Genomic DNA, 22,652 nt, shown 5'->3' with positions numbered 1-22,652 from the left:
AGCCTCATGCAATGGAGGAGGAACGCAGGCAGCATCCCTGGACGTCAGACGGCAGCTGGCCTCCTGCATGGATAGAACAAAGCCATTCTGTAAGTCAACGCCATTGTTTGTCGCTGCTGCAGACAGGATGAAGGGTTGCCCTTTGTCTACCCAGAGAGTCTCATCCTGGATTACGGCCTCCATCCCCTCCTGTTACGAGCTAGCAAAGGTCCCCCTGCCAGCGATCGTGACGGCTCACTCAGCTAGGGCACAGGGGCCTATCCAAGAAACCTGTCGGGCTGCTACCTGGTCACCCATCCTCACAGTCGCTTTGCACTAAGCACTGACCCAGTGAGCTCGAGGTGATGCTGGTTTCGGCAGAGCAATTCTCCAATCGGTAAGACTGAACTCCGAGCCCACCTCCGTGGAGTCTGCTTGTGCGTCCCCTAGAATGGAATCCACATTAGCAAGCGCTCGACGAAAAGCCGGTTCCCTGCCTCTCGTAAGTGGTGTTCTTCAAGGTGTGTTGCTCACGTCCCTTCCTTTACGCGCCCGCCTGCCCCTCTGTCGGAGCTGCCGGCGAGAAGGATCCGAGCAGGCGCAGGGCCGGCAGCGCCTGATATACCAGCGCATGAGCACGGGGCTCCACAGGGCACCAGAGCCGGCCTGGGGATACTGCTAAGGCAGAAATCTCTGCCACCAGCGCACGTGGGCGCGCACCTAGAATGGAAGGGACGTGAGCAGCCCGGCTCGAAGAACGTTGGTTGGTAACCGGGTTTGGGGGGTGGAGGGGTTGGTGCAGACTCAGCCTAGCTGGTCACAGGGATTTTGCCCTTGAAATCCCAGCGCTGTCGGTCCAGGGGCGCAGGCCGGCTGAGCTGCATTGTTCAGAGCGAGTTTGTCACACCCCGGAGCGCTGCAGCTCCCTTGACCAAGTGTTTGGTGCAGACCAGGCCTGGCTGGTCTCGGAGCCCTTTGCCCGTCAATGTCTGTGACCGGGCCCTGCAGGGGCCCCGACCGACCCCCCCACCCCTCCCCAGCCTGCCCCTGGCGCTTCCACTGCGGCTGCTGTTCCTGCCTTGCCCTGCAGAGGGCGCCCTCCCCTTTCCCATAGGGCAGGGGTTGGGCTGGCTCTGGGCTGGGGGGTCCATGTGTGGGGCTGCTGGCTCTTGCCTTGGGGTCTCTGGGTCTCCCGAGGCTCAGGTGGGAAGAAAGCCTGGACTTGTTCTGTTCAGCACTTGGGGAAACAGTTTGGTACAGTTGCTATTTGGAGCACTCTCAAAACCATCTCTTCTGCCCCGAATCCAGCTCTGCTCCCCTACCACCACTCACTGGCCCCCATCCATCCCTGCCCCTGCTCCCCACTCTGCCCCCTGTCCGGCTCTGCTCCCCAGCCAGCCTTGATCTCCTGTCGCTGCCCCACGTCTCCCCTCGCTGCCTCTGCTCCCCAGGAGTGAGCTGCCATCACAGCCTCAGCAGGCCCTGCCGCTGGCAGCAGCACCCGAGGTGCGGAAAGCTGCTGCAGCCCAGAACAGCTGCGGGGTGTCTGCAAAGAGTTGTGGTGATTGCAACCAAAGTGTGGGCCGGGAGTTCCTTACAGCCCTTCCCGTGGCGCTGCCTCTGCCCGCCGGCCAGCAGGGACGTGTGTAAGGAGGGAGACACCCACTAGGGGCAGCCGGGGTGGGGGTGGCTGGGAGCCAGGACTCCTGGGTTCTGCTCCCACCTTTGCCACTAGTTTGATGTGTCATCTTGGGCGAATCCCCGACTCTGCCCAGGGCTCCATTCCCAGCTGTAACGTGGGGAGGGGGATCTTACCTTTGTCCTGCGGGCAGAGTCCTGGGTCTGGGCAGCACCCGGCACAACACAGCCTGCTGTCAGCTGGGGTCTGTACAGCCCCTGGCAGGGGGACTGGCTGGCTCGGGCGGGGGCATGACGACTGGGACATGAGGCCTTTCCCCTCAGGAGAGCCCCAGCTCCGGCACTGTCTGGCCCAAGGGGTTGAGGATCGGGATGGGTTGATTCTTCAAGTGCTTGTTCATGTCCAGTCCCAGTCAGGTGTGTGCGCTGCGTGCCCCAGTGCTGGGCATTTCTGCCCCCCACCCCCTTGTGGGATCCATAGGGCTGGCTCTAGGGCCTCTCCTGCACCAGTATAAGGGGCCCCACACACTCTGCCCCCTTCCAGCTCCTTCCTACCCCCTGTGGCTGTCACTGGAACAGTCTCTCGCTCTGGCAGCTTCCTCCCAATGGTCATTGCTGGACTGTTGGGAAGAGCTGATAGTTGTCAATAGTTAGTCCCTAAAAAGAGACCTTGTTCCCAGGCTGGGGCAGGCCCCAGTGTCCAGGCCTCAAATCCACAGTACTTGTCAGAGTGGTCTGGGGGAGACTCATGGACAGGCCACATGCAGGATCTGCCAGAGTTTCAGGCCCTGCATGTAAAGGGACAGGGACATTCAACTGATGTGACCCGTGTCAGGCCATTCGCCTTCCCATCAAAGGCCCTGCCTACGAGCAGCGTCTCACCCAGGAGCTGCCGGCCCTGCTGCGGGTTGGGGCGGTGGAGGTGACGCCCCCGGCGCGGAGAGCAAAGGGATCCTACTCCTGCTGTTTCCTTGTTCCAAGGCAAAGGGGTGTCTACGGCCAACCCTAGACCTGCATCGACTCACCACGTCGCTCAAGAAAGTGAGATTCCGCCCCGTCTCCCTGGCCTCCATCATCCCCCCTAGATCCAGGGACTGGGACACCACCCTCGATTTGAAGGGCACGTGTTTTCATATCTCCATTTTCTTGGCACACAAGCCCTTCCTCGGGTTTGTGGTGGGCCACGCTGCGCTTCCCTTGGGCCTTTTGGTGGCCCCGCGAGGCTTCACACCGTGCAGGGCATTGATCACAGCCCACTCAGATCTACCCGTACCTGGACGAGCAGGTGATAAAGGGCGATGCGAAAGGTCACATCCGGCACAGCGTCTCGGTGGTACAAGGCATGTGCAGGGCATTGGGCCTCTTAATCAATGAACAAAGTCCACGTGGGTCCTGGTACAGAGAACAGAATTCACAGGGGTGCCACTCGAGGCATCACAGGTCAGGCCCTTCCTGCCAGAGGCCAGGTTCAAGGCCGTGACAAACATAATCAATGGAACCGAATGGACATGAGCAGGCACTCGAAGAAGAAAATGCGGTTCCCTGCCTCTCATAACTTGTTCTTCCAGATGTGTTGCTCACGTCCATAGGCGCCAACTCCATGGATGCTCCTTGGCTGGAGCACCCAAGGGGAAAAATTGGTGGGTGCAGCCAAGCTCCCTGCCCCAGCTCACCTCGCCTCTTCCCCTGAACGCGCCACGTACCTGCTTCTCCTCCCAGCGCTTGCCACCATGAAACAGCTGTTTCAGGATGTAACAAGCTGCAGCGGGGAGCAGGAATGAGGCATGCTCAGGGGAGGAGGTGGGGAAGGGGTTGGAATGGGGGCAGGGAAGGGGTGGAGTCGAGGTGGGGGGGTCAAGCACCCACCAGTGCCAAGAGCTTATGTTTATGTCCATTGCGTAACCCACCCTCCTTCCCCCCTGTTGGAGATCGGGAAGAAGGAACTGAGGGTGCAGGGCCAGTGGTATCTCATTTACTGGTGCATGAACACAACGCTCCAGGAGGCATGAGAGTCGGCCCGACAGGTACCACTGGGAGACAAATCTCTGGCAATGGTGCAGCCTGTGCATCCATCTGACATGGAATGGACGTGAGGAACACACCTTGAAAAACAACAGTTACGAAAGCTGTTTTTTGTCATTAGTTGCAAACCCTTAAAACATGTTAATTGGTAACTTGCTGTAGCCTGTATGCTAAATCTGGACAGTCACGTGCTGTCCCTGTGTACCCCCCACCATCGATCACCTGCGCTCCGTGCCCCTGAGACGGGCGGGTTCTAGCCAGCATCTCCGTGCCTGCGCAGTCGCTCGCCTGGTGCTCCGAACCGAGAGGCTCAGGTGTGGCCCAGACCAGTGGCTCTCCAGGGCATGTCGTGGCTGCCTGGCCTGAGGCACCGTACTCTGTGTCCGGTGCTGCCTTCACATCCTCTCTTTCCAGCAGCTGTGAATACGGCTGTATTTGTACGTGGTTACTGGTGTTCTTGGCTTTAGTACTCACTGTCTAGGTAATTGAGTGTCTGCTCAGCTGGGGGGCTTCTCCCTGCGGAGCAGGACTCTGCCCAGAGTCCCGGGGTTTAAGAGCTGTGTCTTCTCCCCCCCCCCCATCAGCTGTGAACACAGCACTCCCTCTGCAGCCCCAGGGAGACTCACAGCACCAGCGAGTGCAGCATGTGTCCCTCCCTCCCCAACCTGGGAGGCCCCAGATCTCTGCCTGAGAGACTCCAGGTCGGGGACCCCCCTGTACAACAGCCTCAGGCTGCGAGCAGGGCCCAGTTCTGGTCAAAACCGCTGAGCCTACAAAACCACAGCCACAAGCCTTGCCAGAGCAAGGGGTGTCTTGTGGGTGCAGGGCATGTCCCCAATCCGCCTGTCACAGAGCAGATCCCTCCGCCAGAGCAAGGGGTGTCTTGTGGGTGCAGGGCATGTCCCCAATCCGCCTGTCACAGAGCAGATCCCTCTGCCAGAGCAAGGGGTGTCTTGTGGGTGCAGGGCATGTCCCCAATCCGCCTGTCACAGAGCAGATCCCTCCGCCAGAGCAAGGGGTGTCTTGTGGGTGCAGGGCATGTCCCCAATCCGCCTGTCACAGAGCAGATCCCTCTGCCAGAGCAAGGGGTGTCTTGTGGGTGCAGGGCATGTCCCCAATCCGCCTGTCACAGAGCAGATCCCTCTGCCACTCGGCCCAGGTCTGGTGGGGCCTCGGGCGGGGCTCCGCCCAGCAGGGAAAGAGAGAGGGTGTGGTTGTACTCAGCCCAACTGGGAGCAGCACATGGCCTCCCCTTGGACAGCCCAACGTGTTCCAGGAGGGACCTGCCGCCTCCCTGCCCTCGGTCACCCCAGATCTGCAGTCCTGACCCTGGAACTCTGCCAGCTCCGAGAGGGGCTGAAACCTTCCCAGCAGCTGAGGACCTTTCTGCCTCCCTGGACCTGCAGCCTCTCCTCCTCAGGCCAGAGCTGCACAGAGACGCTCCCACAGAGAGAAGGGGATTTTCCCCTACCCCTGCTCCCTCTCGAGACCGTCTCCGTGGGTGGGGCTGGTGCAATCGCAGTGGGCCTCTGGGTCTGTCCCATGGCAAACACTGGAAGGAAGTTGTGATTTTTGTTGTTGTTTGTTCAAAAGTTGCAGCCACCGTTTGTTAAAGTTGTGGTTTTGGTGTGATCACCTGAAAATCACAACTCCACCCCACGCCCAGCCCCCCTCTCCACCCCACACCCAGCCCTGCTCCCCCATCTCTGCCCCCATGCCCAGCCCCCCCCACTCCCACATCCAGCCCTGCTCCCCCATCTCTGCCCCACACCAAGCCCCTCTCTCTGCCCCACACCCAGCCCTGCTCCCCCCATCTCTGCCCCCATGCCCAGCCCCCCCCACTCCCACATCCAGCCCTTCTCCCCACTCTCTGCCCCATGCCAAGCCTCCCTCTCCACCCCACACCCAGCCTCCCTCTACCTTGTCTCCAGCCCTGCTCCACAAACACCCCCTCCAGCCAGTAACAGGTGCAGAGGCCCAGCACTAGCAGTGGCCCAGGCTCCCCCACATCCCGGTTGTGGGGGGAGGGAAGTCGTCTCCACTAAGAGTGGTTGTGGGGTGTCTGTGAAGAGTTGTGGTTATCACAACAAGACTGCAGCCCAGGATGTTCTTACAGCCTTTCCCAGGGCACAGCTGGGGCTGCTCACTGGGGGCCCTGTACAGGAATATCTCCCCCCAGTACTAAACAGGCCAGTTCTTATAATGAAAGGAACATGGGGCCCCCTGCGCTGCTCGGGGCCCTAAGCAATTGCTTGGTCGGCTAGCGCGGGCTCTGCCCCTGGCGCTGAATCCACCTCAGCTGTAATGAGGGAGACAGACGCAAGGGGGCAGCATAGGCGAGAGGGGGTGGGGTGGGGTGGGAACCAGGACTCCTGGGTTCTATCCCCCGCTCTGGAGAGGGGGAGCCTATGACAGGGGAATTGCTAATACAAGGGCACCAGAGCCTTGTAGAAGTGAGGGGGGGCATGGCCCCCTGCCCCCTCCCAGTTCCAGCACTGTTGGTGGGGGTGGGAAGAGGAGCTGAGGTTTGCTGAGGCAGAGCCCCCCCAGAATTCCCCTTGCTGAGAGTGGCAGGGTCCTGAGCCACTACCCCAGGAAGGCGAGGAGAGTCCCTCGGGGATGGGGGGGCAGAGTCTGTCTGTGGAGGGGTGGGGGCTGGCCCAAGCATGGCAGAGCTTGGGGTAGGGATGAGGGCAAAGCCACAGCTCTGAGAAGCAGATGGGGGCAGGGAGGTGCATGGGTTACCCCTCTGCCCAGATGGGAGGAGGAGAAGGGGAAGGACCCTGCAGCATGGGGGGTGGGGAGGGGCTGAGTGTCCTTCCTACCCCCAGAAGCCTCCTCCCCACTACCCTCCATTTACCTTCTCCCGCTGGAGCTTCTGACCCTGGCCATCTTGTCCTGCAGCCCCCGCCCGTCCCCCTTTCCCATGAGCTGACTGAACTGGCTGGGCTCACCCTGCAAGCGAACCCCAGCCCGGTGGTGCCCCTAGCTCATGGGTGGGCCTAGGGACTGCCTGGCCAGCTGAGGAGGGAGTGGCCGTGTCAGCGCAGGAATGGGGAGGATGACTGGGGCAGGTGTTAAGCAGCATTCAGGGGAAAAGTGGGGGGGGGGGCATGGCCTCCTTGGCGGCCTCACCTCCTTCCCCCCCCTCCCCCAGTTCCAGCACCATTGGTTAATACAGTACCAATTTCTAACAAAGATGTGTAGGGAAGTGATCCAGGAAACTACAGGCCCACTCATTTGACCCCAAATGTACACAAAGTCTTGGGACAAGTTTTGAAAGAGGAAATAGTTACAGACATAGAGGTGATTGGTGACTGGGATAAAATACAAGAGGTAGATCATGCCAGACCAACCCGGTCTCTTTCTTTGAGAGGATTACCCATTTTCTAGGCAAAGAAAATGCAGTAAATGTCATCCACTTGGATGTCAGGAAGGCATTTGAGCCAGTTCCACATGGGAAATTAGTAGTGAAACTGGAGAATTTGGGCATTAATACTAGAATGTCGAGGCTGGTGACAAACTGGGTAAAGGGAAGACTGCAACAGGTCACACTGAAAAGTGAACTGTCAGGGTGGAAGCAGCAAAGAATCCTGTGGCACCTTATAGACTAACAGACGTTTTGCAGCATGGGCTTTCGTGGGTGAATACCCACTTCGTCAGATGCATGTAGTGGAAATTTCCAGGGGCAGGTATATATATGCAGGCAAGCTAGAGATAATGAGCTAGTTCAATCAGGAGAGTATGGCATAATCTCTCACTGTGGTCTGTGTAGTATGTAGATAGCAGTGGATTTTTTACCTTTAGTCCATTTGGTATGATGTCCATCCATTTGCATTTGGAAAGGAAGATGATATCTGTCTGTATTTGTGCAAGTTTCTTCATGAGGTTGTTGATACATATACCTGCCCCTGGAAATTTCCACTACATGCATCTGAGGAAGTGGGTATTCACCCACGAAAGCTCATGCTCCAAAACGTCTGTTAGTCTATAAGGTGCCACAGGACTCTTTGCTGCTTTTACAGATCCAGACTAACACGGCTACCCCTCTGGTACTTGTCAGGGTGGAGAGAGGTTGCTAGTGGAGTTCCTCAGGGATCGGTCTTGGGACCAATCCTATTTAACATTGTCATTAATGACAAAAAGTGGGAGTGTGCTAATAATATTTGCGGATGACACAAAGTGGGCAGGTTTGGCCAATACAGAGGAGGACCAGAATATCCTGCAATAAGATCTGGGTGACCTTGTAAACTGCAGTAATAGAAGTGGGATGATCTTTAAGAGTGCAAGGTTGCGTTTAGCGACTAACAACAAGAATTTTTGCTCTAAGGTGGAGATGTATCAGTTGGAAGGGACTGAGGAGGAGAAAGACCTGAGTGTATTGATTGATCACAGGATGACTATGAGCTGTCAAAGTGATGTGGCCGTTGTCATAACTTTAGTCCCAGATTTGGACCTCAGCATCCAAAATATGGGGGTTAGCATGAAAACCTCCAAGCTTAGCTACCAGCTTGGACCTGGTACTTGCTGCCACCACCCAAAAAATTAGAGTGTTTTGGGGCACTCTGGTCCCCCTGGAAAACCTTCCCTGGGGACCCCAAGACCCAAATCCCTTGAGTCTCACAACAAAGGGAAATAATCCTTTTTCCCTTCCCCCCTCCAGGGGCTCCTGGAGAGATACACAGATACAAGCTCTGGGAATCCAAACAGAATGACTCCCCCCCTCTCCGTTCCCAGTCCTGGAAACAAAAGCACTTTCCTCTTCACCCAGAGGGAATGTAAAATCAGGCTAGCAAATCCAACACACACAGATCTCCCCCTGATTTCTTCCTCCCACCAATTCCCTGGTGAGTGCAGACTCAATTTCCCTGAAGTAAAGAAAAACTCCACCAGGTCTTAAAAGAAAGCTTTATATAAAAAAGAAAGAAAAATACATACAAATGGTCTCTCTGTATTAAGGTGACGAAATACAGGGTCAATTGCTTAAAAGAAATATGAATAAACAGCCTTATTCAAAAAGAATACAAATCAAAGCACTCCAGCACTTATATTCATGCAAATACCAAAGAAAAGAAACCATATAACTTACTATCTGATCTCTTTGTCCTTACACTTAGAAACAGAAGATTAGAAAGCAAAACTACTTCTCCAAAGCTCAGAGAAAGCAGGCAGACAGAAAACAAAGACCTTAGACACAAAATTCCCTCCACCCAAAGTTGAAAAAATCCGGTTTCCTGATTGGTCCTCTGGTCAGGTGCTTCAGGTGAAAGAGACATTAACCCTTAGCTATCTGTTTATGACACGCCCCCCAAATTGCAGACAGTGGGGAAGCTCACTGGCGGCGATTTCCTTCTAGAACTTTAAAATAAACAGATTACTACAACACATGCACCTTTACATATACTACTAAGTATATAACTAACAGACTTTTACATTTTAAGAACACTTTTTAACTACTGGATTCTGGGAAACTCTCACGGGAGAGTGCATCAGCAACTTTGTTAGAAGCTCCTGTGATGTGCTGAATTTCAAAATTAAAATCTTGGAGAGCTAAACTCCAACGAAGAAGTTTCTTGTTGTTCCCCTTGGCAGTATGAAGCCACTTTAGTGCAGCATGGTCAGTTTGTAGTTGGAACCGCCGTCCCCAAACATATGGGCGTAGCTTTTCCAGGGCGTACACAATGGCATAGCATTCCTTTTCACTGACTGACCAGTGACTTTCCCTCTCAGACAGTTTCTTGCTGAGAAACACGACAGGATGGAAGTTGTGATCTGTTGCTTCCTGCATGAGCACTGCTCCTATACCACGCTCAGATGCATCCGTGGTTACTAGGAATGACTTGTCAAAATCCGGGGCCCTGAGTACAGGGTCAGACATGAGCATCGCCTTAAGCTGGGTAAAGGCCTTTTGACACTCATCAGTCCACTTAACTGCATTTGGCTGGGTCTTTTTGGTCAGGTCGGTCAGTGGGGCAGCGATTTGGCTGTAGTGTGGAACAAATCGCCTGTAGTATCCGGCCAAGCCTAAGAAGGATTGGACCTGTTTCTTTGACCTTGGAACAGGCCACTTTTGGATAGCATCCACCTTGGCCTGTAGGGGGATTATGGTTCCTCGACCCACCTGGTGCCCCAGGTAAGTCACTCTGTTTTGGCCTATTTGACACTTTTTGGCCTTAACAGTTAGTCCTGCCTGCCTGATGCGCTCAAAGACCTTTTCTAGGTGTAGTAGGTGTTCGGGCCAGGAGTCTGAAAAAATGGCCACATCATCGAGGTAGGCAACTGCAAATTCTCCCAGTCCAGCTAGTAGACCATCTACCAGCCTCTGGAAGGTGGCGGGTGCATTTCGAAGGCCGAAAGGAAGGACATTGAATTCATACACCCCCGCATGGGTGACGAATGCTGACCTCTCCTTGGCAGGTTCATCTAGCGGTACTTGCCAGTACCCCTTGGTTAAGTCTATTGTAGAGATGAACTGGGCACGTCCCAACTTCTCCAATAGCTCATCGGTGCGTGGCATTGGATAGTTGTCCGGACAAGTTACCGCATTTAGCTTACGGTAGTCCACGCAAAAGCGTATTTCCCCATCTGGTTTGGGTACCAGAACCACTGGAGATGCCCATGCACTGGTAGATGGGCGGATTATACCCATCTGTAGCATGTTCTGGATCTCCCGTTCTATAGCAGCTTGGGCATGAGGAGACACCCGGTAGGGTGGGGTTCTGATTGGGTGAGCATTACCTGTATCAATGGAGTGGTATGCCCGTTCAGTCCGTCCTGGGATGGCTGAGAACAATGGGGCGAAGCTAGTGCACAGCTCCTTGATTTGTCGCCGCTGCAGACGTTTCAGGGTGGTTGAGAGGTTCACCTCTTCCACGCCACTGTCTTTTTTTCCGTCATAGTAGACACCGTCAGGCCACTCAGCATCATCTCCCTGGACTGTAAACTGACAAACCTGTAAGTCTCTGGAATAGAAGAGCTTGAGAGAATTAACATGGTAAACTCTAGGTTTTAGTGAGGAATTGGGAAATGCTATGAGGTAGTTCCCAGGCGCTCTTGGACCATGAATGGCCCTTCCCATGATCCTTCCATCTTATGGGCCCGTTGCGCCTTCAAGACCATAACCTGGTCTCCTACCTTGAAGGAACGTTCTCCGGCATGTCTGTCATACCAGGCCTTTTGCTCTTTCTGAGCATCCTTTAGGTTCTCTCTAGCAAGGGCTAAAGAGTGTCGGAGGGTGCTTTGTAGGTTGCTTACAAAGTCCAGAATGTTAGTTCCTGGAGAAGGCGTAAACCTCTCCCATTGCTGCTTCACCAACTGTAATGGCCCCTTAACCTCATGACCATACACAAGTTCAAACGGTGAAAGCCCTAAACTGGGATGTGGTACAGCCCTGTAGGCAAACAGCAACTGCTGCAACACTAGGTCCCAATTATTGGAGAATTCGTTGATGAATTTTCGTATCATGGCCCCCAAAGTTCCATTGAACCTTTCCACCAGGCCATTGGTTTGATGGTGGTACGGGGTGGCAACCAAGTGATTCACCCCATGCGTTTCCCACAGTTTTTCCATGGTCCCTGCCAGGAAATTAGACCCTGAATCTGTAAGGATGTCGGAGGGCCAACCTATCCTGGCAAAGATGTCTGTTAGGGCCAGGCACATAGTGTTAGCCCTGGTGTTGCCTAGAGCTACTGCTTCCGGCCATCGGGTAGCAAAGTCCACTAAAGTCAGTACGTACTGCTTTTCTCTGGGCGTCTTTTTTGGGAAAGGGCCCAGAATATCCACAGCTACTCGCTGAAATGGGACCTCAATTATGGGGAGTGGCTGGAGAGGGGCCTTGACCTGGTCTTGAGGCTTTCCCACTCTTTGGCATACCTCACAAGACCAGACATACTTGGCAACGTCCTTGCCCATCCCCTCCCAGTGGAAGGACTTCCCCAACCGGTCCTTGGTTCTGTTCACCCCAGCATGGCCACTGGGATGATCATGGGCTAAGCTTAAAAGCTTCCCCTGGTACTTAGTTGGAACCACCAACTGTTTTTGCGGCTGCCATTCTTCCTGGTGTCCACCAGAAAGAATCTCCTTGTATAAAAGTCCTTGGTCTATAACAAACCGGGATCGATTAGAAGAGCTGAGAGGCGGTGGGGTGATCCGTGCCGCCGCCCAAGCTTTCTGAAGGCTGTCATCTGCTTCCTGCTCAGTCTGGAACTGTTCCCTTGAGGCTGGGGTCACCAGTTCTTCCTCAGACTGTGGACTTGGGCTTGGTCCCTCTGGAAGCGATGTAGGTGATGGGGTTGTTTCCGTTGCTGGTGAACCGCTCTCCGCTGGTGCACCTGAGGGTATTTCAGGCTCGGGCTGAGCCTTTTGGGTATGGCTGTCTGTTGCTTCCGCCAGTTGTGACTCGCTGGCGCCCATTGGTGTTGAGTTTGAAGATGGGGTTGCAATTGCTGGTGCTGGTTGCTGTTCCAGTTCCGGGCCTGGGACTGGAGATGCTGTGGCTGTTTCAGTGGTTGGCATGGAATCCGGGTCCACTACCTCTGTCTGGGTCTCTGGTAACCCAGACGGGGCGTCTGTGGACGGTTCAGGAACAGGAATGGGTCTGGAAGCTTGCCTGGTTTGGCTGCGTGTAACCATTCCCACTCTCTTGGCCCGCTTCACCTGGTTGGCCAAGTCTTCCCCCAGTAGCATGGGGATGGAATAATTGTTATAGACTGCAAAAGTCCACATTTCTGACCAGCCTTTGTACTGGATAGGCAGTTGAGCTGTAGGCAAGTCTACAGCTTGTGACATGACGGGGTAAATTGTAACTTTGGCCTTTGGGTTGATGAATTTGGGGTCTACGAAGGATTGGTGGATAGCTGACACTTGTGCCCCCGTGTCTCTCCACGCAGTAACCTTCTTTCCGCCCACTCTCAAATTTTCCCTTCGCTCCAAGGGTATTTGAGAGGCATCCGGGCCTGGGGATCTTTGGTGTGATGGTGGTGTAATGAATTACACTCGCATGGTGTTCTTGGGACAGTTGGCCTTGATATGTCCCAGTCCATTACACTTAAAGCATCTTCCATCTGATGGGTCACTGGGCCGAGGTGAGTTACTGGAGACTGGTGAGGTGGAAGAGTAGGGTGTCTGTGGCTTAACTTGGGTGGTATGTGGGGTCTTTGGCTGTCCTCGGTTGTAGGGTTTATGGTCTGTGTGCCCCCTGGGGTATTCGTTCCCCTTGACAGTAGCTTTCTTGCTTTCTGCCACTTCCATCCATCTGGCTCCAATCTCCCCCGCCTCAGCGAGATCTTTGGGTTTTCCATCTTGTATGTACCGTGTGATGTCTTCAGGAACACCATCCAAGAACTGCTCCATTTGTATGAGGAGGTTCAGTTCTTCCAAGGTTTGAATGTTGTTTCCTGTTATCCAGGCCTCATAGTTTTTTGCAATGTAGTAGGCGTGTTTGGGAAATGACACCTCTGGTTTCCACTTTTGGGTTCTGAAGCGCCGACGGGCATGATCTGGGGTTATCCCCATTCTGTATCTGGCCTTGGTTTGAAAAAGTTTATAGTCATTCATTTGCTGCTTAGGCATTTCAGCTGCCACCTCTGCTAAAGGTCCACTGAGTTGTGGCCTTAATTCTACCATGTACTGGTCTTCGAGGATGCTGTACCCAAGACAGGCTCTTTCAAAATTTTCCAAGAAGGCCTCGGTGTCATCACCTGCCTTGTAGGTGGGAAATTTCCTGTGCTGTGGAGCAATAATTGGCGCCGGGTTGTTAGGGTTGGCTGGCACATGCAGCCCAGCTTTTGCCAAGTCCAGTTCATGTTTTCTCTGTTTTTCCTTCTCTTCATTCTCTTTTTGTTATTTTTCCATGTCTCGGCGGTGGGCCGCCTCTTTGGCTGCCTGTTCTCTTTGGTAGGCTGCCTCTCTGATCTGTTCTTCTCTTTCTCTCAGTTCCATCTCTTTTTGTTTTATTTCCAGTTGTCGCCTGTGTTCAGCTTCTCTGAATTGTTCTTCGGCTTTCCTTTTTGTCTTGGTAGACATGGTTTCTGTTTTCTTGTGTTGGGGTGCCCTCCGGTGTTTATCTTTAGAACTGCAGGTTCTTTGTTGCCTCCTGAAGTCTGCCTAGCAACAGTGCTTATTTCCTTTTCTTCCTCTAGCGTAAACTAGAAAAACCACTTTATTTGCATGTAGATAGTGCTGGTATTGACTCTCAATGGGAGTGCTATTGTGTGACAAAAGACCCTTAACAGTCTGGTAATGGCTTCTTGCTTAACATGCAAGCCACAAACTGCCAGAGAGAGCAGAAAAAAAATTCTCTTTTAAACCCAAACTGTTTCTCTCTGCTAAAAAGCCCTTAGCAGAGAAGAGAAAAAAATAATATTCCTACTGGCTTCTGGATTTTGTCTATCGCACCGCTGCCACTCATATCATACCTTTAGTCCCAGATTTGGACCTTAGCGTCCAAAATATTGGGGTTAGCATGAAAACCTCCAAGCTTAGTTACCAGCTTGGACCTGGTACTTGCTGCCACCACCCAAAAAAATTAGAGTGTTTTGGGGCACTCTGGTCCCCCTGGAAAACCTTCCCTGGGGACCCCAAGACCCAAATCCCTTGAGTCTCACAACAAAGGGAAATAATCCTTTTTCCCTTCCCCCCTCCAGGTGCTCCTGGAGAGATACACAGATACAAGCTCTGGGAATCCAAACAGAGTGACTCCCTCTCTCTGTTCCCAGTCCTGGAAACAAAAGCACTTTCCTCTTCACCCAGAGGGAATGTAAAATCAGGCTAGCAAATTCAAAACACACAGATTTCCCCCTGATTTCTTCCTCCCACCAATTCCCTGGTGAGTACAGACTCAATTTCCCTGAAGTAAAGAAAAACTCCAACAGGTCTTAAAAGAAAGCTTTATATAAAAAAGAAAGAAAAAATACATACAAATGGTCTCTCTGTATTAGATGATACAACACAGGGTTAATTGCTTAAAAGAAATATGAATAAACAGCCTTATTCAACAAGAATACAAATCAAAGCACTCCAGCACTTATATTCATGCAAATACCAAAGAAAAGAAATCATATAACTTACTATCTGATCTCTTTGTCCTTACACTTAGAAACAGAAGATTAGAAAACAGAACTACTTCTCCAAAGCTCAGAGAAAGCAGGCAGACAGAAAACAAAGACCTTAGACACAAAATTCCCTCCACCCAAAGTTGAAAAAATCCGGTTTCCTGGTTGGTCCTCTGGTCAGGTGCTTCAGGTGGAAGAGACATTAACCCTTAGCTATCTGTTTATGACAAGGGCTGGTCAGACCCTCCCCCCTCCTAGGGCAGGGACAGAGCAGGGGCCGTGGGGAGATCTCAGTGTGGGGCACCGGGGCCGGGCTGGGAGCTCCCACTCTCCCCTCCCCCGGCCGAGCCCCCGGGGTGGGACAGACCCCAACCCCTCGCAGTGCAGGGAGCTGCCTCTGCCCCAGGGCTCAGCGTTTCCATCCCATCCCCCGGGGCAGGGACTCTGGGTTAGGGATTTACAGTAATAATGGGGGGGTAACCCCAGGTCTGGGGGCCGGAGTGGGGCTGGGTTCCTAGTGAGGGGCATTCCATGCTGTGGGGCAGGGGCTGGAGCTCTGACCCCCCCCGGAACCGGCTCCCCCTTCCCAGGGCTCTGACCATGTTTCTCTTTGTTTTTCAGGACACCCCATTCCCCAACCTGCAGGTAATTTCAATCCCTCCTCCCTTGTTACACCCGCCTCCCCCCACACTGAGCACAGGCTGCCTGGGGCACCCGTGGGGCGGCTGCTTCTGCCCCTTGGCCCCTGACACCCGCCCGGCTCAGCCCCTGGGCAACTGGGCACTGGGGCTTTGGCACCGCGGAGGAGGAGACTGCAGCTCCTTCGATCCCTGTTCAGGCCGATCCCCGAGCTGCTCTCGGGGGCAGTGGGTCCTGGGTCCTGCGGAGCATCGCCCAGCCCTGTGGCTGCCGGGCAGAGTCACTGGGGCGCCCTGGGGCCTGGCAGAGAAAATCCCCCGTCCGTCCCGCTAACCCCACGGGCCAGGGGCTGATTTCTCTCCCCTCTCCCTGCAGGGCTCCTGAGTTAGATCCTGAGCGTCGGATCCCCCGGCCGGCAGGAGTTTCCGTCCGTCTCTCCCAGCACCTCGCCCAGCCCGGAGAATGCAGAACCTGGGGCCGGTCCCTTCCTGTCCCCGTCTGCTCCCCGCACTCTGCCTGGCTCCAGCCCGCGCTGCCCCCCCGGGGACCCGTCCCTGCCCCTCAGTCCCAGCAGGGCCCTGAGGCGACCCTGTCACGCTGTCGAGTGGCTTACGAGTGTGGGTACCAATCTCAGGGCACAGTTAGTACCCGGGGCACCAACCCCAAATTGGCTGAGTTCTGTACTGAGATTTCACCAAAGTGTCAGGTGTGAACTCCACAGGCCCTGTAACAACATATCCACGGAGTCACAGACAGTCCCCTTGGGCTCTCCGATCTGTCTGGCCACCCAGCCAGCCTGCCCTTGTGATCGATCGATCGTCCCTTCCACCCCAAATCACAGCGACATTCGGTCACTCCCTGTCCCACAGGACCAGTCGCTCACCCCCGGGCAGTGGCACCTTTGATCTCACTGCACAGACAACGCTTGTAGCCAACCCTGTAATAACCTCAATGAAGATTTGTTAACGAAGACAAAGCACTGGGAGTTCTTGACAAGGTTACAGCACGTTCCCCACACACCAGGGAGTTACAGCCCTAGGGGCCCAAAGGTCACAGAAACTCCTGTCAGAAGCCAGCGCTGTGTGTGCTGTGGGGCTGACCCGGCACAGCCAGGGGATCTGGTGCTTATGCCTCGTCATTCCTGCCCTGTCACAGCCAAGCAGCATCCAGCGGGAGATTTCTCCTGGACAAGGGTTTTCATGCCCTTCCTGCCCAAGTTCAGGCTGGTGGGACGAGCGCTCCTGCACCTCTCCTCTTCAGGGGTGTGGGGGGGGCCCCTCAACCAAGTCTTGTGTCCTCTGAGGTCTCCCAAGGGCCCCCCGGGGCACAGGGCTTGTCCACACGCCCAGCACTGCTGCAGCACGTCTGGTGACGACGCTTCGTGCCGATGGGCGGGAGATCTCCCCTTGGCCTGATAACCCATCTCTGCGCCGCAGGGGAGTGTGGGGAGAGGCTCTCTGCTGGCAGCGCCAGGCACACAAGTGCTTGTGACAGTGACACTTATATCATGCAGGGAGGTGGTTTATTCACACGGGTGTGTTCTGGGGGGTCAAGCAGGGGCACCTCCCCCAATGAGCACAGGCACAGAACTCCCCCAGCCCCAGGGTAGAGGACAGGTCCTCAAGCCCTGGCGCCATGGGGGGAGATCCAGCTCCGGGAGGGGAGAGCCAACTCCTCCAGGCACGAGGGGCACAGAAAGGGCCCCTCCAATAGCAGCCACCTTTGTATTCCTGTGCATGCCCCTGTGACACCCCGAGCAACATCAATCACACTGACACACATGTAGTGCAGACTGACCCTAGGGCGTCTGTTGGTGGGCCAGGTGGGGAGAACCCACCCTGGGCACTCCGGGGTCACTGAGTCAGAGCAAACCCTTCCCTGTCGCCGGACAGCCTGGGACGCGTTCTAGATGAGACTGATGCCGACAGCCACTGCCAGCATCTCACACAGTCTGACCCCACTGGCATCCGTCTAAGCCCATTTTGACAGTGTGAACTCTCCCAGGGTCTGCCCCAGTGGGGCTCGCTGAGCGGAGCTCATGGGAGAGCAGGGGGCTGCAGGCCCAGACGTCCAGCCTAAGGAGGCGGTGAAGTCGTGGGGCTCCACCTGGCAGCAGAGTGAGACCCCAGAGGTCTGGCCCCTGGCCTGATGGGGCCTCCCAGAGTCTGATCCAACGCTGGACCATAGCCCTGACCCCGTGTGCCTGGGACATCAGTTCCCACTCAGCTCACACTCAGCAGAGACAGCGACTCTCGGGGGGAAGCCTCACAGAGAGACAGATAAAAACCAGTAACCAGATGTAACTATGCCCTGAGCAGCAGGAATTGCCCATCTCCCAAACGGGGTGTTGGATGTCCCGGGCTCTTCCCCGCCCGGCAGCCAGAACTGGGGCCCCTGGGACCAAAGCCTCGTCCATCGCCGGATGCAAAGCAAGGCCTGGAACCTGTTAAACGCCGTCTCTCTAACCCCAGTTTGTTTTGTGGCCCTCACCTCTCCTGTGGCCAGGGCGACCCGCCCCGGGCAGGGGGACGTCTCTGAGCCGGTCACAGTCCCAGGCACAGCAGTGATCACCCCCCGCTGCTGTTAGTGCCTGGGGAGCTGGGGTGACACCCCCCCCCCCACAGAGCAGATCAATCCCTGGCCTGCAGGGATCCATAAACCCTTCATGGACATAACCCAGCGTGGGCCCCACAGACACTGCTTGGGGCTGGGATATCACCTTCCTCATGGAGCAGTCATGGACCCAGGTGGCCCAACTGGCATCCTGGGGGAATCCGTGGCTCATGGCCTGGCCAGGGCACCAGCTGGGAGAGCTGCGTTCCCTGTCGCATGGATCACCCCCACACCAGTCCCCCTGTTCATGGTGTCACAGCAGCGCAGCCTGTCAGAGGCGGCTGTGAAACCCACAACTGGTTTGTCGCAGTTGGGGCTCCCCCGTGCTGGATCAGTGCTCAGGGCTGCCCCCGTTCCCAGCTGGCCTGTGGCCCCGTTAGACCAGAGGCCCCGTCTGGCTGCCCCGGCTCACACAGGCCCGTGACGGGTCGGGCGGGTACCACAGCGAGGGACAATCTCCGGCAACCCCTGCCAGCAGCCGACGGCCGGTACCTGCTCCCTTGGCTGGGGATGGGCCCAGGTCTCAGTCCCTCCACTATTGCAGGCTCTGGTTTCATGCAGCCCCTCCCGCCTCCATGGCCGAGATCCCCCCCGCCCGGCTCCCCGTTCCCAGGCAGGGCTGGGGTCTGGATGTCGCGCAGCCCCCACCTGACATGGGTCACGGGCTCTGCCCAGGTCTGACTAACATACAAACACCCTCTAGCAACGCCAGGGACACTCCCCAGCCCACCCCACACCGGAGCTACCGGCCGCTGGAAGGGAGCCGGGACCCCCCCCCAGCCCAAACAGCAGGACCAGGAACTGCAAGAGCCCCAGTGGGAGGTAAATGCTGCCTGGAGCCGGGTATCTGAGGCCCAGGCCCCTGCCAAGGCCCGTTAGTGAGGTCAGCTGTGATCAGGAACAGGGGCCCCCCCAGCCTGGCCAGGATCGCACCCATCCTAGGTGCGGGACACATGTCAGACATGGGGATCACACAGAGCTCTCTGCAACCCCCCCCAGGGTCTGAGCTCCTCGATCTCCTCAGCAGGGGCAGCTCTAGGGATTTTGCTGCATCCAGGTTGGCTCTGCCTGGTCCCCCTCTCCAGCCCAGAGCCCCCCTGCTTCCCAGCTGGGCCTCCCATATCTCTGGCTCCAAGCCCCCTCTGTCCATTGTCTTCTCTCCAGGAAAACAGGGTCACTGGGCCTCCTCTCCCCTCTTCTTTTCTCTTGCTCCTCTGGCTGGAACCGGCAGGTCAGGTCACCGGGGTCCTCTCTCCACAGCCCATTGTCCTCCTACTGGCCAGACCCAGCTGTGTCTCCTGAGCTGGGTCTCCGGGTCACCAGGTCACCAGTTGCTGGGGTCTCCATCCTTCAGGCCATCGGCCAGGGTCCCGAGTTCCCTCTCCGGTCCTGTGCACCAACAAACTTCCTCTCCCCTCCCCTCGTTAAATCAGTAACACCCAGGGACACTGAGTCCTACCCGCTAAGCATGCAACCCACTGGAAAACACAGAAAACCCTAAGAAACTCCCCCACTTCGTCACATCTCTCCCCCCTTCGTGGCTGAACGGAACAGGGTCACTTAGCCAGTGACCTGGGGAAGTTCAGGGCCCCCACCCCATGATAAAGCATCATCTATAACATTGCCCCCCTCCTCACATGAACCACCTCCATGTCGTACCCCTGGAGGAGCAGGCTCCATCTCAGCAGCTTGGCATTAGCCCCTTTCATCTGGTGCAGCCACGTCAGGGGAGAGTGGTTGATGTACACGGTGAAGCGCCGCCCAAATAGATACGGCTGCAGTTTCTTAAGGGCCCACCCCATGGCCAGGCATTCCTTCTTCATGGCCGCATAGTTCTGCTCCCGGGGTAGCAACTTCTTGCTCAGGTACACGATGGGGTGTCTCTCCCCCTTCGTATCAGTTTGCGTCAGCACCGCCCCCAGCCCTGTGTCTGAGGCGTCGGTGAACACCAGGAAGGGTTTGTTAAAATCCGGGTTTACCAGCACCGGGCCCTGGATAAGTGCCCCCTTCAGCGCATAGAGAGCCCTCTGGCACTGCTCGGTCCAGACCACCTTGTCTGGCTTCCCCGTCCTACACAGCTCCGTGAGGGGAGCCGCCAGGGAGCTAAAGTGGGGCACAAACCTCCGGTAGTACCCCGCCATCCCAATGAAAGCCTGGACCTGCTTCTTAATCTGGGGAGCGGGCCAGTCCTGGATCACCTCCGCCTTGGCCGGCTCTGGCTTCAGGTGGCCGCCCCCCACCTTGGCCCAGGTATGACACCTCCGCCATCCCCACCTTGCACTTTCCAGCTTTTATGGTCAGTTCTGCATCCTGGAGGCGACCCAACACCCTCTTCCCCTGGGACACATGTTCTTCCCAGGTCTGGCTAAAGACACAGATATCGTCAATATACGCCAGAGCAAAGTCCTCCAGACCCCTGAGCAACTGATCCACCAGGCGCTGGAAGGTGGCAGGTGCTCCCTTGAGGCCGAAAGGCAGGACCAGGAACTCAAAGAGCCCTATTGGGGTGGTGAAGGCAGACTTCACCCAGGCCTCCGGGTCCAAAGGCACCTGCCAGTCGCCTTGGGTAAGATCCATGGTAGTGAGGTACCAGGCGCCCCCCAACTTGTCTAGGATCTCATCGGTCCTAGGCATGGGGTAGGCATCAGATACGGTGATGGCATTAAGCTTCCGATAGTCCACACAGAACCGGATTGACCCATCCTTCTTGGGGACCAGCACTACCGGTGAGGCCCAGGGGCTGGAGGACGGCTGGATCACCCCTAAAGCCAGCATATCCCCGACCTCTCTCTCCAGGCCCTGGGCTGTTTTCCTAGTGACCCTGAATGGGGAACACCTGATGGGAGGGTTGGTTCCCGTCTCCACCCGGCGGACAGCCAGGTTAGTGAGCCCAGGCCGGATGGAGAACAGCTGCCGGTATGAATGCAGCACCGCTCTGATCTCTGCCTGCTGGGCAGGGGTTAGCTGGTCAGAGAGGGGAATTGATTTCAGTGGGGGTTAGCCCCTGCCTCAGGGAGGAGTCCCACCAGGGGATCCTCTCCCTTCTCCTCCCACTGCCCACATCCAGCCAGCACCAACTTCTCCCTGTCCCAGTGCGGTTTCATCATGTTGACATGATACACCCGGTGGCTGTGTGCCTGGCTGGACAGTTCCACCACATAGTTCACCTGGTTTACCTGTCTGATGACCTTGAAGGGGCCGTCCCAGGCAGCTTGCGGCTTGTTCCTCCTCACGGGGATGAGGAGCATCACCTGGTCCCTGGTAGCATAAGAGTGGGCCTGTGCTGAGCGGTCGTACCAGACCTTCTGCTTCCCATGGGCCCTGGCTAGGTCTCCCATGGCCAAGCCCATGAGCTCCACCAGGGCCGGCTTTAGGCTGATTCGCCCGATTCCTAGGAATCGGGCCCCGCGCCTTAGACATTTTTTTTTTTTCAAACTTACCCTGGGTCCCTGGCTGCGATCTGCTCAGGGGTCTTCCGTGCTCCCGCTCCTTTGAGCGAAGCGCAGGCGGGAGCGCGGCAAGCCCCACAGCCCTGGCTGGAGCCCCGGCTGGAGCGCGGCAAGCCCCGTGGCCCTGCTCTCCTGGCTGGAGCCCCGGCTGGAGCGCGGCAAGCCCTGTGGCCCTGCTCTCCTGGCTGGAGCCCCGGCTGGAGCGCGGCAAGCCCCGTGGCCCTGCTCTCCTGGCTGGAGCCCCGGCTGGAGCGTGGCAAGCCCCGTGGCCCTGCTCTCCCGGCTGGAGCTCCGGGACTTTAAATAGCCTCCAGAGCCTTGGGGTAGTGAGGGGCTCCAGGGGCTATTTAAAGGGTCAGGGCTCCAGCTGCCTCTGCCACCCCAGTCCTTTAAATAGCTGCCAGAGCCCCGCCACCCCCACGCATTCCCAAGGGCTCCCGCGGCTATTTAAAAGGTCCAGGGTGGGATAGAAGCTGGGGAGTCCCAGGCCCTTTAAATAGCCCCCAAAGCCCTGGGATAGCAGGGGGTTTGGAGACTATTTAAAGGGCTGGGGCTCCAGCTGCCTCTACTGCACCCCCTGCCCTGCCCACTCCAGCCCTGCTCCCCCTGCCTGCAGCCAGCTCTGCACCCCGTGCCCACAGCCAGCCCCTGCCAAACCCCCTGCCCTGTCTCCAGCCATCCTCATGTCCACTGGTGCCTGCAGCTCCCAGGGCAGTAACCCTGCACTCCTGCTTCAATGAGGGGGGCAGGGAGCAGCTGGGACCCACACAAGTGCACACCCCCAGGGAGTGGCGGGGACCCACACATGTGAAACGGGCGGTCATTAATAACCAATCAACAGCATATATGAATGTGATGCAGTAGGGACTGTCTCTGTGGGGGATGGGAGAGCAGGGAAGGACTTTAGGGGATGGACGATGCCAGGGCCTGTAACCTGAGCTAGGTAAGGGAGGGGAAAGGTCAACACCTTTGCCCGGGAAGGGGACAAAGGAAGGGAGCGGCAGGAGGGAAGCAGTTTGAGTTTGGGCTTGGGGCTGTGTGGGTGGAATTCAGGGTATCCTAGCTAGGATCCAAGCACCCTGAAAGCCCAGAAGGCCTCGGTGGAGGGGTCCTGACTGTGCCTGCAAGCTCTGCTGTAACCTGTGTTCCTGTTGTCCAATAAACCTTCTGTTTTACTGGCTGGCTGAAAGTCACTGTGGGTCCCAGGAAGAGGGGTGCAGGGCTGAACTCCCCCACACTCCGTGACAACTGGTGGCAGCGG

General features: G+C 56.4%; 1 protein-coding gene across 4 annotated transcripts in view; it reads left to right on the top strand.

Annotated features, from left to right (window-relative positions):
• The window catches only part of LOC115643412 (DLA class II histocompatibility antigen, DR-1 beta chain-like), a 288,794-nt gene that overhangs the window by 73,750 nt on the left and 192,392 nt on the right, over positions 1–22,652 (top strand). Inside the window, exons 5-6 of one of the 4 annotated variants that reach the window (XM_030547433.1) lie at positions 15,312–15,335; positions 15,705–16,305. The exons of 2 other annotated variants lie outside the window; for them this stretch is intronic. In XM_030547433.1, coding sequence (XP_030403293.1) covers positions 15,312–15,335; positions 15,705–15,718 — 38 coding nt within the window. In that variant the 3' untranslated portion in view covers positions 15,719–16,305. Of the gene's footprint in view, positions 1–15,311; positions 15,336–15,704; positions 16,306–22,652 lie in introns of those variants that run through there. One more of the 4 variants, XM_030547437.1, reaches the window with a different exon arrangement.

Source organism: Gopherus evgoodei, unplaced genomic scaffold (genome assembly GCF_007399415.2).
Source record: "Gopherus evgoodei ecotype Sinaloan lineage unplaced genomic scaffold, rGopEvg1_v1.p scaffold_58_arrow_ctg1, whole genome shotgun sequence".
Classification (NCBI taxonomy): Eukaryota; Metazoa; Chordata; order Testudines; family Testudinidae; genus Gopherus; species Gopherus evgoodei.
The sequence above is the reverse complement of the archived record's forward strand: the minus strand, read 5'-3'. Positions and strand labels throughout refer to the sequence as shown.